Source organism: Balearica regulorum, chromosome 2 (assembly GCF_011004875.1).
Source record: "Balearica regulorum gibbericeps isolate bBalReg1 chromosome 2, bBalReg1.pri, whole genome shotgun sequence".
Lineage (NCBI taxonomy): Eukaryota > Metazoa > Chordata > Aves > Gruiformes > Gruidae > Balearica > Balearica regulorum.
In genome coordinates this window covers 38,456,855-38,471,727 of record NC_046185.1, presented here as the reverse complement: position 1 = coordinate 38,471,727, position 14,873 = coordinate 38,456,855, and the positions used below count along the sequence as shown (strand labels likewise).

General features: G+C 42.8%; 1 protein-coding gene across 5 annotated transcripts in view; it reads left to right on the top strand.

Annotated features, from left to right (window-relative positions):
- Positions 1-14,873, top strand: part of TRIM55 (tripartite motif containing 55) — a 42,646-nt gene that overhangs the window by 18,525 nt on the left and 9,248 nt on the right. For 3 of the 5 annotated variants that reach the window (XR_012833798.1, XM_075743969.1, XM_075743971.1), the window contains exons 6-9: positions 155-177; positions 278-402; positions 2,539-2,759; positions 5,737-6,024. Coding sequence is in view for 4 of the 5 variants with exons in the window: in XM_075743969.1 (XP_075600084.1) it covers positions 155-177; positions 278-402; positions 2,539-2,759; positions 5,737-6,024 (657 nt within the window). In the remaining variant the exon portion in view is untranslated. Of the gene's footprint in view, positions 1-154; positions 178-277; positions 403-2,538; positions 2,760-5,736; positions 6,025-8,455; positions 8,547-14,873 lie in introns of all 5 variants that reach the window. The other 2 variants (XM_075743970.1, XM_075743972.1) reach the window with 2 other exon arrangements.

Below are 14,873 nucleotides of genomic sequence, written 5' to 3'. Positions count from 1 at the left end.
ATTTGATCTCATTATAGATCTCATGGTGGTCATTTATGAGATCCATATTAGTGCGTTTAGAAACAGCCAGTATAACAATTAGATCTCAATGCATAAAATCTCTGAAAAAATTGAACCATTTAAGAAGTTAGTTATTTCCTTTTTGTTTTCACAGAATGCCAAAACATTGCTACAAAAGTAAGTATTTAAATTTGATACTCTTGATCTTTGTAATGAATTACAAATTACAAATTTTATCTGCAAATCTAAATGTCAATAACCAATATCTCTGGTTTAGAATTACTGAAGCATCTAGAGGATTTCAAATGGAAAAAATAGAGGATGGGTATGAAAATATGAACCAATTCACAGTGAACCTCAGTAGAGAAGAAAAAATAATACGAGAAATTGATTTTGATAGAGGTATGTCATTTATTTCACCTAAATTGCTTTTTAAAATTGCAACTGTGTGTAATTTACATGATGATACCGAGTAGGAAAACTTGAACAAGATATTTCTCTCCATCCCAAAGTGTAACTAGATCATTTTGTATCAATTATAATCAAAAGCAAAAATCCATCACAGTTAAAAAAAATCACATAACCTGTTGCAACCATTAATCTTACCTTTTAGGTGGCCTCAACACTTTCCTAAGCTCGTGACCTTTACTGACTCCTCATGTGAAGGGACCACAAAATTAAGCTCTTATCTCAGTCTGTAAAGTCCTTTTTCCCCAAAAGATGCCATTATTGTAGAGCCTGTCTACTCTAGAAAGTCATTAAAGAAACAGAATGTTTACTACTAAAAGAAGTACTTATGAAAGATACTTTTTTAAACTTTTTTAGTAATAATCTAGAAATGTAACAGACGTACAATTGAAATTCAAGATCACAGAGTTATAGAGGGAAGCAAAAATTGTCATCATCTTTCATGCATTTAACATCTTGTGTCATGTCATTTGCTGTGATATCATGACTAAACATGTTTAATTTCTATATAATAACACAAAGTTGTAATTTTACATTTACCAAAGCAGCCTGAAATCTAGGTTTATCTATGCTTTACCTTACAGCGTAAGCCACAAGAATTTAATGGAGGTAAATGTTTCAAATAAGCAGATGTCTCCTCTTAAAAAGCAGCAGTAATACTCATTTGGATATCTCTAGTTTTCTTGCTAGCACTGGATTCTGCTTGTACATTTACATTTACCTTTATCAGCCCAGTTAAGCCTCATGCAGATGCTTACTCCCCTGCCACTACTTATACCAATTTCAGAGTGCGTGGCTGCTCCCCGTGAAGGACCCTGTATGCCTGCTGCACAGATCTTGGTCCGTAGGTTGGGATCCTTGGACTAGCTGTACTTGGCACAGGGGCCCATGTAGCGGGACAGCAGCTGTGGCACCAGTCAGCAGCAGAGGAGCAGGTGTTATATTGCAGGGCCATGAACCTCCAGGGATTTGTCCTGGGAGGGACAGCCTCGTGCTTGGTTCCTCCCTGTGATCGGCTACAGCTGCCACATCCCTGCCACACACGTGCATCTGCCAAGATCGTGACCTTGTGCTCCAGGCACACACCCCCACTATGTGATGGGGAATGTGACACCCTTGGGGACAAGGCATTAGTAAGGGCTTTGCCAATCAGGAGTTCAGTCCTGTATTTGAAACTCCTACTACAGTCAATGAGGTCCTGTGCAGTCAGGGGATGTGGAAGCAGAGATTCAGCACTCTGCTTGTAGGAGTGTATTTGTCTGCAGAAAAGTTTCTCCATTATAAGGGCATTACTTCATTTGCAGATTTACATTCCATCTACATACTCAGACAGAACCATAACTTGTGCAAAATGTGCAGCCAATTTGGAGCTTGGGTTAATGCATCCATCTCTATTTCTCTGAAGTGCTAGGATGGCTCTGAACAACATCCGACATTTGTGAGGATGAGTAGTGTGATTATGTAAAGGAAAATGCATTGTTAGAGGGCTCCCTCTGGAAATGGGCCGAGCCACAAATGCTAACAACAGGATGTGTCAGATGACGCAAAAGCAACGGCTTGACCAAGTTTGACAGTCTGGTTTTAGGGAGGTTGGTGTCCCAAACCTCCAGTCATATATTGCAAAGCACTGACCTGGCAAAGATTTGTTATGATGACTTCAGTGGTGTTTACAACAAACATATACATAAAAGTGCAAGAGGGACTTTCTTCCTGGCAGATTGTGCCAGACCAGGTATCCTCTCCCCAAAAAGTGCATGGCTGTGCTGCACATCCATCATGAAGACAGCTGCATTGACAGGACTTTCTGTCCTCCTTCCCATGGAAAGGGCCAGCTGAAGATTTTAACAAGCATGTGTGTTCGATGTCCTTCCTGCTGCAAAGTACCTGCTGGAAGCTCCATGGCAGTGCCCAGTGCAGGCTGGTGGGAGCGTGGTGCGCTCTCCCCAGCCTGCATCCTCTGCCAGTATCAGTAGCTTTGCCGTGCAACTGTAAATGGCTTTCTAATTACATAAAGTTTGTAGCCATCTTCATTTGGTTCTCAGCCCTGTCCTTTTACATGTGTCCTGTTAGAGGAGGAGGGGGAAGAAGAAGAGGAGGAGACAGTGGATGGTGAAGATCTGGATGAAGTCCACACAGAGTCATCAGGAGAGGAGGAGGAGGAACATGTGGAGGAGGAAGGGGCTGAGAGAGCATCACAACCACCTCAGCAGGACCCTGAACCACAGAGTGCAGCGGGAGAGCCCCCGGCTGAACGCCCCACGGCGCTGCTGCCCGCCGCCCCGGCTGGTCAGGTAACTGCCCCCATGTCCCACTGTCCTACCAACTATGCTGAGTGCACCCCGGCAGAGCAAGAACACGCTCCCCTGTGGCCTATAGGCACCATATGTCAGGAGCACAGCTAAGGGAGTCGATGCACTGGAGAGCAAAATTTATTGCCCTTGTACACATATATGCAACTGTATCCTGTCCTCATGACCTGCGTATATATTGCTTAATAGGCAAAAAATTACCCTGCTAGATAAACTGAGATATATATGGGATACGTAAGATATAAATAAAAGAGATTCAGTTTGGGAGTTAAGCACATTACAATGGATGTTCTGCTTGCTGTGATTTAACACAGACTAACTGTTATAAATGAAATGGTTGTTAAAATATTTATACTAAGAGAATTTGGCATTCCCTCTGGATTTAGTGAGCTTTCCACCACCAATTTTTAGATCCTACTTCTAATCTGTTTTCTGCTCTAGTCATCCTAGTATTCTTATCCAGGCAGATGCAGGGATATCATACACCAAACAGAAGAGGAACCTTATAACCTACCAGCAAACAGATTCAGGGTGTGAGTAATTTAGGCCAGCACTTTTTCTTAAGGAATGTTATATATAACTGTAACTGTCACATATTCTAAAAGACCTACATAAAAACTTATACTTCATATGCCACTTTAGCTGCCTGTGGTGGGTTGACCCTGGCTGGGGGCCAGGTGCCCACCAGAGCCGCTCTATCACTCCCCCTCCTTCACTAGACAGAGGAGAAAAGGTGTAACAAAATGCTTGTGGGTTGAGATAAGGACAGGGAGATCACTCACTAATTGTCATCACAAGCAAAACAGACTGAACTTAGAGAGGAAATTCATCTACTTTGTTACCAAGCAAAACAGAGCAGAGGATGAGAAATAAAATCAAATCTTAAAACACCTCCCCCCACCCCTCCCATCTTCCCAGGCTCAACTTCACTCCCGGCTTCAACCTCCGCCCCCCCCAGCGGCACAGGGGGATGGGGAATGGGGGTTACGGTCAGTTGATTACACGTTGTCTCTGCCACTTCTTCATCCTCAGAGGGAGGACTCCCCTCATCATTCCCCTGCTCCAGCGTGGGGTCCCTCTCACGGGAGACAGTCCTTCATGACCTTCTCCAACGTCAGTCCTTCCCACGTGCTACAGTCCTTCACGACCTTCTCCAACGTGAGTCTCCTCCATGGGGTGCAGTCCTTCAGGAGCAAACTGCTCCAGCGTGGGTCCCCCACGGGGTCACAAGTCCTGCCAGCAAACCTGCTCTGGCGTGGGCTCCTCTCTCCACGGATCCACAGGTCCTGCCAGGAGCTTGCTCCAGCGCGGGCTTCCCACAGGGTCACAGCCTCCTTCAGGTGCCTCCACCTGCTCCGGCATGGGGTCCTCCATGGGCTACAGGTGGAATCTCTACACCCCCTCATCCTTCCTCCATGGGCTGCAGGGGGACAACCTGCCTCACCATGGTCTTCACCACAGGCTGCAGGGGAATCTTTGCTCTGGTGCCTGGAGCACCTCCTGCCCCTCCTTCTGCACTGACCTTGGTGTCTGCAGATGTTCTTACATCTTCTCACTCCTTCTCTGGCTGTAAAAGCTCCCCATAACTTGTTTTTATCCCTTCTTAAATATGTTATCACAGAGGTGCTGATTGGCTTAGCCTTGGCCGGCAGCAGGTCTGTCTTGGAGGCGGCTGGCATTGGCTCTATCAGACACAGGGGAAGCTTCTAGCAGCTTCTCACAGAAGCCACTCCTGTAGCCCTCTCCCCCCTCTACCAAAACCTTGCCATACAAACCCAATACACTGCCTTTAGATACAATTAGCTTAGCTAATTCTCCTCTTGTACAATTTGCCCAGTGAAGCTGATGAGCAGGTAAAGGCTGCTGTGATGATATTTGAGGAGGTGAGTGTGAAAACAAGTGAGCACAAAAAGAATCTTTGATCTCCCCACATAAAACAAGGGAAAATAAATACTATAGATTCATTCTTGCTTTGATTTAAAAACATATGTGAGTTTGCACCAGTTATGTGAAGATGCTCTTAAATCAGGCTTTATTGATTTAACCAGTTTGTCTTTTGAGGATTTGCACTGACAATTAAATTTATGTAGCCTAACTGAAGTAGGTTTTAATGCAAACAAGAACTAGACATAAGCAATTCTGCATGCTAATATTGTCACTCACTTCTAAGGCTAAAATGGGAAAGGTAGGGCACGCTGCCCTAGCGATTGTAAAATGCCATTAGGAGTTGGTCAGATGTGGAGTCAGACATGGCATGTGGGCATTGCACTGTGTGGGATACCTGTATTTCAGCTTTTGCCTTCTGGTCTAAGAAAAGCAAAGCAGAAAAGATGTGATGATAGCAGGTATCGTGTGGGTGAGCCCCGAGAGCTTGATGCAAGTAGAGAGGTGCAGTTCAGTCAGTTGCTCCTCTTCCTGGCAAAGTGCAACTGTGCTTGGCTTATAGCATTGATAGTAAAGCTGCTGGGCAAATGTTTCTCTCCAGTGTCTTTGTATTCCCCTTTTTCTGACTGTTCATATCAATAGACTCACTGGAAAACATGTTGTTCTTAACCCAAAACCCTACAAGCCATTCGAAGGTACCTATACCTGTCATTCATGACTGGTATGAGTTCATGCAGCTGTTATGCAGAATTTCTCATATTTTTAGGATTAAATTGTGTGTTTATCTGAATTAAGGAACTGCTTGCTCACTCCTTTCTCAGCATCCCCTTCCCAGCTAATTCTGCCCTCCTATTCTATTTTTTGGGTAACTTATTTTCTATCCCATATCTTCGTTACTCAAACAATAGTTGCTTTTGCTTCATGTTTTGATTGTAATTCTTTCGAACCGTATATTAGGACAAATCTATTCCTTGCAGTGAGATATAACAAACACAGCATGCAGACCAACGTGGCTATGGCAGGAAGGTAACATGGTGCACTCTGCTTGTTCTTCTCTTTATCTGTCCTGATTAAGGATGAGGTTGTGACACCAAGTGGTTCTCAACAGACCCCAGAGTCTGACACTCAAGTGCCGACCACAGCAGAAACCATCGATCCCTTGTTTTACCCTAGCTGGTATAAGGCTCAGTCGCGGCAATCAAGCAGTCCGATCTCAACCCCAGTGAGTGGGTTGGGGAAAGTAGGGCCTCCTGTTTCTCTGGAAACAAGTGCAAAGAAGGCAGAAGCTCCGGCAGCGGCAACGATTGAGGAGAGTGCACCAGGGAGTGGTAAGGAAAGTAATGCCACTGCAGCGACATCCAAGGTCAGTGCTACCGAAGTCACCCCAGAGGGCTGTGACGCACAGCAAGGCGGGAACGGCAATTGTTAAGGAAAATGTGACTTAATTTTCCTCTGCATGCTAAAGAATAAGAATAATTTCAGAAATATGGAAACAGCATAAATTATCTTTTCAGCAAATCCACTGGATTTACAGGTGGTTTCAATACATGACAGGCTGACTTTTCAGCTTCAGAGTAGCATGCTGATGGTTGCTTGTGCTTAACTGCCAGCACACCTCACTTGTGCGAGCTGTTATCCGAGTTGCTCATGCAGACGCTCAGGAGCTGTTGGAGATGCTGGCGATGTGTCTGCGCAATCAGATATTTGCATGCGTTAGTAGCAGACAAACCCTGTGCATGAGGTTATTCTCATCACTTATTGAAAGCCTGCGTACGTCACATGCTGTCCTACTACCGCTGGTAAAGCAGCTATGGCTTGGCTCTGCCTTCTGCAGCGCTATGGCTGCACCTGGAGTGTATGGCTTCCCCATGTGAACACAGAGGTATGGAAATACCCAGAGCCTTCTTGTGTGTTTAATTGCCTCTCAGTAAGCAGTGTGATTTCCTGGGTTTGGATCTGTTGCAGAGGGTTTCCTCCAAGGATTTTTGGGGGACTTGATTAAAGGAGAGCATGAAGATAATATATTCCAATTATGTTTTAGACTACCAGCAGCATGATGAGGTAACAAAGACTGATATGTTGGGTATGAGAGGGTGTTTTCCTTAAAATAACAATGTTAGACTTGGTATAACCTGAATTTTAATATTCCTTCTTCTGCATATGTGTACAAACTCCACATGGGTCAAAGATCCAAGGAGCAGAGCTGAGGGAGCTGTGTGTGAAGGATTTGTACACTACACCAGCTCCTGCTCTAGTGCCTGGCTACCAGCCCATGAGCAGCACTCTCTAAATCAAACCATCCTGATTTACAGGCTTAAGCTGTATGCTTTAACAAAGCCACTACCTGAATGTGTGAGATAGAAGACATTATGTGTGTGTGTGTGTGAAAAAGCACAAGTGGGTAGTAAGTATTTCATGCTGTTTCCTTTAAAGTTGGAGTTGACCATTTAGCATACATAAGCAGTCCTACCATGATAAACCATTACGTGGTGGGCAAAAAGTTAGGAGTTCATACAGATACGATAAAAGGAGCACTTTTAGCTGGAGGCTTTAGTCAGGGACACTTGAATTTGGTGGTGGAAGTATTCTCGCTGACTTCAGTCTTAACAAAAGCAACATTTGACTCTCAAATTTCAGTAGCTGTTTTTCAAGTCAAGGTTTGATTTGAGAATATTTGAGTGACATTAAAAAAAAATAATTAAATTACCAAATCTGCTATGACCTTGTCTTCTTAAGTATATTCCAAACAAGCTGGCAAAAGCAGATAAATTCACAGTGAAATTAATTGCTGCTCTTTCTTTGTACGAGTTCCACTAATGACTGGGCAGCCATACCTCACCATAGGCAGGTAAAATCCTTGCTGTGCTAATTCCCTGGGAACTTGCCTGACTGTGGTTTTCTTCCCTGAGTCCTAATTTACCAGCAGAAAGCAAAGGAGCAAAACTAAGGTTTGATGTGGCCAACTGTCTGAAAAAACAGTGGCAGCGGTTTTCAGTCACACTGAAGCAGCAATCTAGTACCCAGCTCTCTTCATCATCGGGTACTGGGAATAAAGACAGATGTGTGGGGAAAATGTCAATTCCAATTGGCATGTCAATTTGAGGGTGCTGGGTTTTGATATTTTCCTGGATCACAAGTGACACTGACATTTTGGGAGGAGGATGTTGAGAAGAGTAGCACGTGGTTCTGGGGATGGCAACCTGGTCTAGTGAAGGGTGTCCCTGCCCATGGCAGGGGCATTGGAACTAGATGATCTTTAATGTCCCTTCTGACCCAAACCATTCTATGGCTCTATGGGGGGAGGATGAAGCAGGGGATGCAGCTGAGGATGGGGTTGCCCCTGAGCTGGATACAGAGGAAGGGACAGGAAAGCTTGGGAAGCAGAAAGGTGCGGAGTGTGCTGAAGAACAGTAAAACCAGAATGACTAAGCTAGGAAGGGTGATGCCACGAGATGATGCTGTGGTCAGTTTTACGGATCTGAGCTGAAATGTGTCTATGTCACAAGCAAAATGGCCTCTGTCATGGGGCAGTGATCATTTTTAAATATGTGAACTTCAACTTTGTTTTTTTTCCTGCATGTGATTTTTACATGACCCACTCTGAAATGCCATATTTGTTTATTTTTTAAAACCCCGGCTGATGTTCCTCACACCACTGTTTTTGCTCCCTTCCTCCAATTAAAGTATATCATGGAAAAGTGCTGTGAAAACAGAACTTTTTCACTGAATGTAGTGATATTGACAAGTTCGTGTCATGACAACACTGGTGAAGCAGTCTTCTTATTTTCTCACAGGAGTTAGCATTCTGCATATCACTTTTGGCATTTCTTATCATACTACACCATCTTTGGAATCTGATTCAATACTTGATTTGTACTTTCATGGGTAGGAAATATTTCATTTTACCATTAACTAACAGTTCAAATAGTGTCTCTAGTGATGTTTCTACATGGTTTTAAAGGATTTTTTCCCTTTCTTCCCATCCAAAACCATCGTGCTAGTTCACAATACAAGCTGCCTAAAACATTTCTTCCTTGCACCTTCGAAACGCCACCCTTGAGCTTACTCCTGCATGGTTAAACATTGCATCTCCCTGGTTCAAAATGTAAAGAGACATTTACTCCCTCAAATATATGGGCTTATATTTCAGTTGCTGTTCAGATAACCAGCAAGATGGAGAACCTGTGGGTTGACAGGAGATGTGAAGAACCCCAAGCTTGTTCAGTCCAACAAATGGGGGAGGAAGATCTGGAGAGTAATGGTTGTCATCAGAGGGGTAAACATCAGGAAGAAAAATCCACTGAATAATCCTGTTGCCAGTACTCCCATCACAAGCAAACCACCGGTGCTCCCTTGGGGGTGTCCCATGGGGCCCTCCAAGGAGCAGGGCCCCAGCCATCTCCCCAGGGGAGCACCACCATGGAGAGTCCCCTCACACATCAGCCCATGCAGCACACCCCACATGTTGGAGACTCCTCTTCAGGTCCTTTTTACACCAAAAGGCATCCAAAGCCATCTCTCCCACATTCCAGTGAGCGTGGAGTACCAAACACGACCCTGAAATGCATCCCCAGGTAGCTGGGGGGGATCCCAACCCTTTAGACACCAAGACTGTGTGTGTGCTTTTAAATACCCATGCTTAAAAAATGTTTTTTGGTAGGCAAAGGCTTTTTTTCCTTAGGCCACACTAATTAAAAGCTGAAATATCTACAAGATCAAGGACTAAGAACTTCATTACCCAGTGAAGTTGTCCTGAATGCAGATACTGTAAATTAAAACTTAACTATTCCATAACATCTCTTCTGGAGTAGTTCCTTTTTGGTAGACACTGTCCATGATTTAGTTCTTCCAGCTCTGAATTCACACCCCTTTTAGGTAAGACGTGTATATTCAATTTCCAAAGCGATATGGCTGATCTGCAAAGAATTCTGTGTTACCACTGGGATGTTTAATCTTATTTACTGAAGACCAAAGACCTCTGACACTAAACTACTGTAGTTACTTTTGGGTTTTGCTCTAATAACAGAAGAATTCAATTTTGGCCTATTCTTCAGGACAAAAATGCTTGGTTTTCCCTGCTCACTTTCTGTATTGCACTCTAAGCACCGTACAACATGACATGGTGCCTCTATAAAAAATGACAAATTATTATTCAGCTTTTATGTGCAAAAATTCCAGCACTATGACTGAAGTATATCTCTCCATTAAAAAAGGGAGAGGGGAGAAGCTATCACCTATGCTTAAGCTGCATAAGTTATGCAAAAAGATACACTGTCTGGTGGTAATTTGAATTTGAAAAGCATCGGACACTGTGAATCTCAATTAAATTTATGGATCATAGTTTAATTTTCATTTATTTGTGTTTGGTTTTGAAAATTCATTGTATTATTACAAGAGGACATAGAGCTTGCTTATACTCCTGGGAAATCAGGCATGCGAATAGCATTACGCTCTTTTTTCCCTCTCTTTCTTTTTTAATTCAAAATACCTTTTGAAATTAAAAATAGACAAATGCAGAAAGCTCTCATTTCTACCATTTGAGATCTCTTTCTATGTGGTCTCTAGTGACAGCTTTATGATTTATTTAATCATGAAATAGAAAGTAGGTGAGAGAGAAAGACGTTTTGGTCTCAGACTCTATTAGCATAAAAATTATTTTATTCTCCATGTGTAGTGAGGTGGCTCTTTAGACAGTTTATGTGTCTTTATCTTTCATGTGAGATATCAGGTCACTGCCCTTTTTTCTTTTTGTGTGATAAGCCCCTGAAAGCCAAATAACAAAATTACTTGAAATAACACTAATAATAATTTATAATAATAATATAAATCTGCATGATCGTCATCATAAAAGCAGCATATAATTTATTTTCAGGCTATTTTAATAGAATGCACTGATAGGGATTTCCTTGTTTCTCATCAGCAGAAAGAGGTCAGTTCCACCTATTAATTCCCCAAATTTATTTTATTTAAGGGCCACTGCCCTCTAAGAAATTATATCGATGCATCAAGAAGTTTCCTCCAGAGTGCAGGAGAGTGTATCGGCAGGGGTACAGCAACAGGAGATGCAGCCCATAAGTGTACAGATTTCTTGTTCTAAGAAGGGATGGAAGGAGATGATTCAGCATGAACAAAATAGATAACTCCGCAGTAGAGAGCCGCATCCCGCTTCAGGGAGTGCCTAAGTCAGAAGTATAGTCACTGCGGGCTGCTTCTGCATCTGACGGAGGACAAGAGGCATCTTCAGTGAGAGACAGTTCACCAGCTGCTGCTGGTTCTCACTTGGCACATCTTCACATCTGCCTGCTGTGAGTAAGGTGACATCACTCTTAACCTGGGTGCCTCTGTTCAACGTCTAAAGTTGGGAGGGGGGGGGCTTTTTGAAGTGAATCTGAGCCTCTGCGGGTGACAACCGAGAGCAAATGATTAAAACACAGGGAGCAGGAATAGCATCAATGAGCTGCCTTGCCACCATGGGGAGTAATGTATTAGTGGAGGGTAACGTAAACATTAACAAGCAGCGCTTTCCAGCACATGGGAGAAACAGATCTTGGAGTCCAAACCAAAAACTCAGAGAGCTTAGAGACAGTGCATGTGATGGGTTACAGAAGGAGGTGAAGCAAGCCTTCACCGAGTCTTAAATTGTCTTCTTGCGTTCGGTCTCGGAAGACAGGCAAAGTAAGCTAGAAAGAAGAATACATATTTAGTGTGTTAGACTTCGGAAACTCATTCACCTGTTTGGTATATCAGGACTCAAGCATGTGTTTTTGTGCTCTTTATACCTGAAGGATGCTACCAATGATATCTAGGTGTGGAGCTTTAGGTGTATGAAGAATGATGTGTGTGTTTTGTAAATGCTCGTGGCACCTAACTGTTGGACTGGTGCACCTGAAGGGGCATATGGCCCTTGAGACTCTTGGAAATCTAACTTCTAAATATGGATTGAGTCCTCTTTAGTAATAAGATATTGCAGGAGTGCTGAACATCTATCACTTCTAACAGTGCAAATGCTCAATACTCCCAGCTAACAAGCCAGGTACGTAAGCCCCTCTTGCTGCCCAGCTTTAAGCAACCAAACGTGAAAAGCTGGCCCTAAGTTCTGCCCTTCAATTCCCTTATGCAGACCTCTGGTAGCTAGAGAAAGCCATGCACATGAAGAACAGTAAAACCACTTTCTGGGAATGTGTAGTCCTTAAAAATGTCCTCACGTGCAGAACCACTCTATCCTTTGGCTTGTGATAGAGGAATCCCAAAAATCAGCAGAGACAGGTATTTTGTAACAAAACTCAGTTGTGTTGTCACTAGAAGAAGGCAGATCCCAAAATACCTATATCTGCTCAAATTATTTCAGTCTGGTTAAAATATAGAGGGCAATGGATACATAAGGAAAGGTTTGTTTGGTTTTTTCCCTAATCAGGTTTTTGTAGGCAATATCTCTCATGCGGTGACACCATATAAATTTATAAGAGTTTATGAAAGTCTTGTATGCATCTGGGTCTCTGATTATCCAGTTTATTTCACCCAAGATCAAGTACTGGACCCTATGTTCTGTTGCTCAAGTTCCCTGACAGAGAAGTGGCTAGCTGTGGCTCCAAAGCACTCAAGTGCATACATATAGTTTGAAAGGAACTGCAAGTTAATCATCCACAAACGGCATTCTGATCTAATTTCCCTTTGCTGCCAGTAAGTACAGTGTTTAATTCCATGAGGCTATAATCAGGACTGAGCTGTTTGGGAGGAGAAATACTAATGGAGTGGCCTTTGTTAATCTTGTTTCATTAGTTTTAAAATTTTCTATTACTTGCTTGCAACCTTATGCCATCTGCCAGAATTACCATAGGGACAGTCCTCTCTGTATTCATGTACTGTAGTTCTCTTTGCCCTGCTGCTGAATACTTCAATTTCAGCTGGTGATCCTTCAAATATTTTTCCATGAGACGGCTTTAAATCACATGTCAGAGAGGTCAGTACTTAGCTAAGTTTTAGCCAATTGGTTGTCATGTCAATACACAGACAACACGGACAAAATAAGATCATTTAAAACCAAAATAAGCGAGAGAGAGATCATGCTGTGCTCGTTGCCCATGTGGCTCTGATTTTCCACCACTCTATAAAAGGTACAGTCCCACGTTTTAGCACAGTGCTTCTTTGCAATGATTGCACTAGTGTGGTGGTGGCACGCATATAATAATTTCCTTTCTCTTCTTCGAACTGGAAACTCAGTCTTGCCAATCTGCTCAGGTAAGGAAGCTAAGTCACCCTCTTCAAGCCAACTGCCCCAAGAGAGGATATTGCTTGCTCAAGAGAAGGCAGTCTTACAAGGCTGGATCTTGTGGGAATGATGCTAAGCGAGGGTCTCCCTCCCCTCTGGCCCACCTGACACAGCCTTCCCACAGTTTGCCCCCAGAGCGAGACAAGAAGTTTGTTAGCAGCAGCAGCAGACACAGCCCAGGCAGCTCTCTCCCAGGAAGGCAGCTGCTGCTCAGAAGGCTCTCTGCTCCCTGCAACACTTGTGTTTAGTGCCAATGAAAGATCTGGGAATGCAGAGAGCAAAAGTCAACTTGATATTTATCATCTAGGTCTGGATATACTTGTACTGTATCTTTTCTTGGGCAGAAAACTGGATGGGTTTATTTATGTACAGTTAAAATACTAGGTTTGACTGGATGAAAAATAGGTCATCTATCCTCCATGAAGTTGAGCCTTTTGAAGGAGACCCATGAATCAGCTAATATTCGAGCTCAAATTAAATTGTTTGAAGCTTCTTCCTAAACATCTCTTAAATTTCACTTGGAAAAAAAAAATTGTTCAGCCTGAAATACAGGGCAAATAGTAGATGCAAGAATTTCAGCTAGTGGTACAAAAATTCTGCTTTGCTTCTCTGTAATTTGACTTAGTGAGCTGGGACTTGGTTATAGCGGCCAGGTCTGAGGCCACTCAGGCTGATGTTTAGTTGGTGGCAAATTCTGTCATAAATTTCCATTTTGTATCTTGACTTTGTGCTTCAGGTGAGATTTTTTTTTCCTCAGTTTAGCAAATACATGCAGAGAAAATCAGGAAAGTCTTGATTGCTCTGCTTTTAACACCTCTGTCTCCCTTGCTTCTGAGAATTATCTGAGTGATTCAGAGGCAGCAGTGATGAGTCGTGAGGGCAATGCATTAAGACCAGCTTTCAGACAACAGTTTCTCATAATTAATATGAGTGGCAAATACTTCACCTGAAGTTTTACCTCAAATAGTCTGCTCTGTGATTTGTCTGGTGAGTCATAGATACCATCTGATTTATGTATATTTCATTTTTTTCAGTCCATTACTAACAAAAGGACCTCCACAATGACAGCGTGGACAAAATTATTTCTCCTGTTCAAATTAATACAAAGCCAGGTTCACCTAGGCATTGTCTTTCTGCGACTAGCTCATTTAAATACTGAAATCTACCTCCACTCGACCTCCTTGTCCAAGTGTTGCTCGTTCATCTCATTGTTAAGGCTTTTGGAAAGGAAAATAAAGTCTAAACAAAAAATATTTCTTAATCATGAATGAACTGTTGCTGGTTTACAGCAGGTTATGGTAGATTTATGTCACAACAACACAAGCCATCTGTTTGTAAAATATGTGGTTACTTGTCATCCTACTGCCTTGAGACAGTTCAGGCTTTCATTGCAGCCATATGCTCATCTATGGAAAGCAATGCTTGTAATCCTGTTACCATTAGAGATAGATCATCTGATTGAAAATCCCACTGGTAGTAAATAGTAAACTGAATCCTTGTGTTTGGATATTGTATCACAGCATTTCTAAGCTTTTCTGACTTTTGAGTGGGTGAGGGGCTGGACCACAGCACCTGGCAGGACTGGGTGCCCACCTACCTGGTGTTTAAAATGGAATTACAGGTTGGGTGGCTACCTGTATAGCCAAAATGAAACAGTTAAAAAAAAAAAGAAAAGGAGAGAGATATATTAAACAGCATTGATTCAGTCTTAGATTCCTTCTCAGGTGATATATATTCCTGACATCTTTACAATAATCTTCAGGTCATTAAAGGATGAGGCTTTGGGCAACGTGGTCTAGTGGGGGGTGTCCCTGCCCACAGCAGGGGGGGGTTGGAACTAGATGATCTTTAAAGTCCCTTCCAACCCAAACTATTCTATGATTCTATGATTAAGTAAGAGAACAGTGACTAATTCAGAAAACCTGTTATCCCAGGCTACCGGC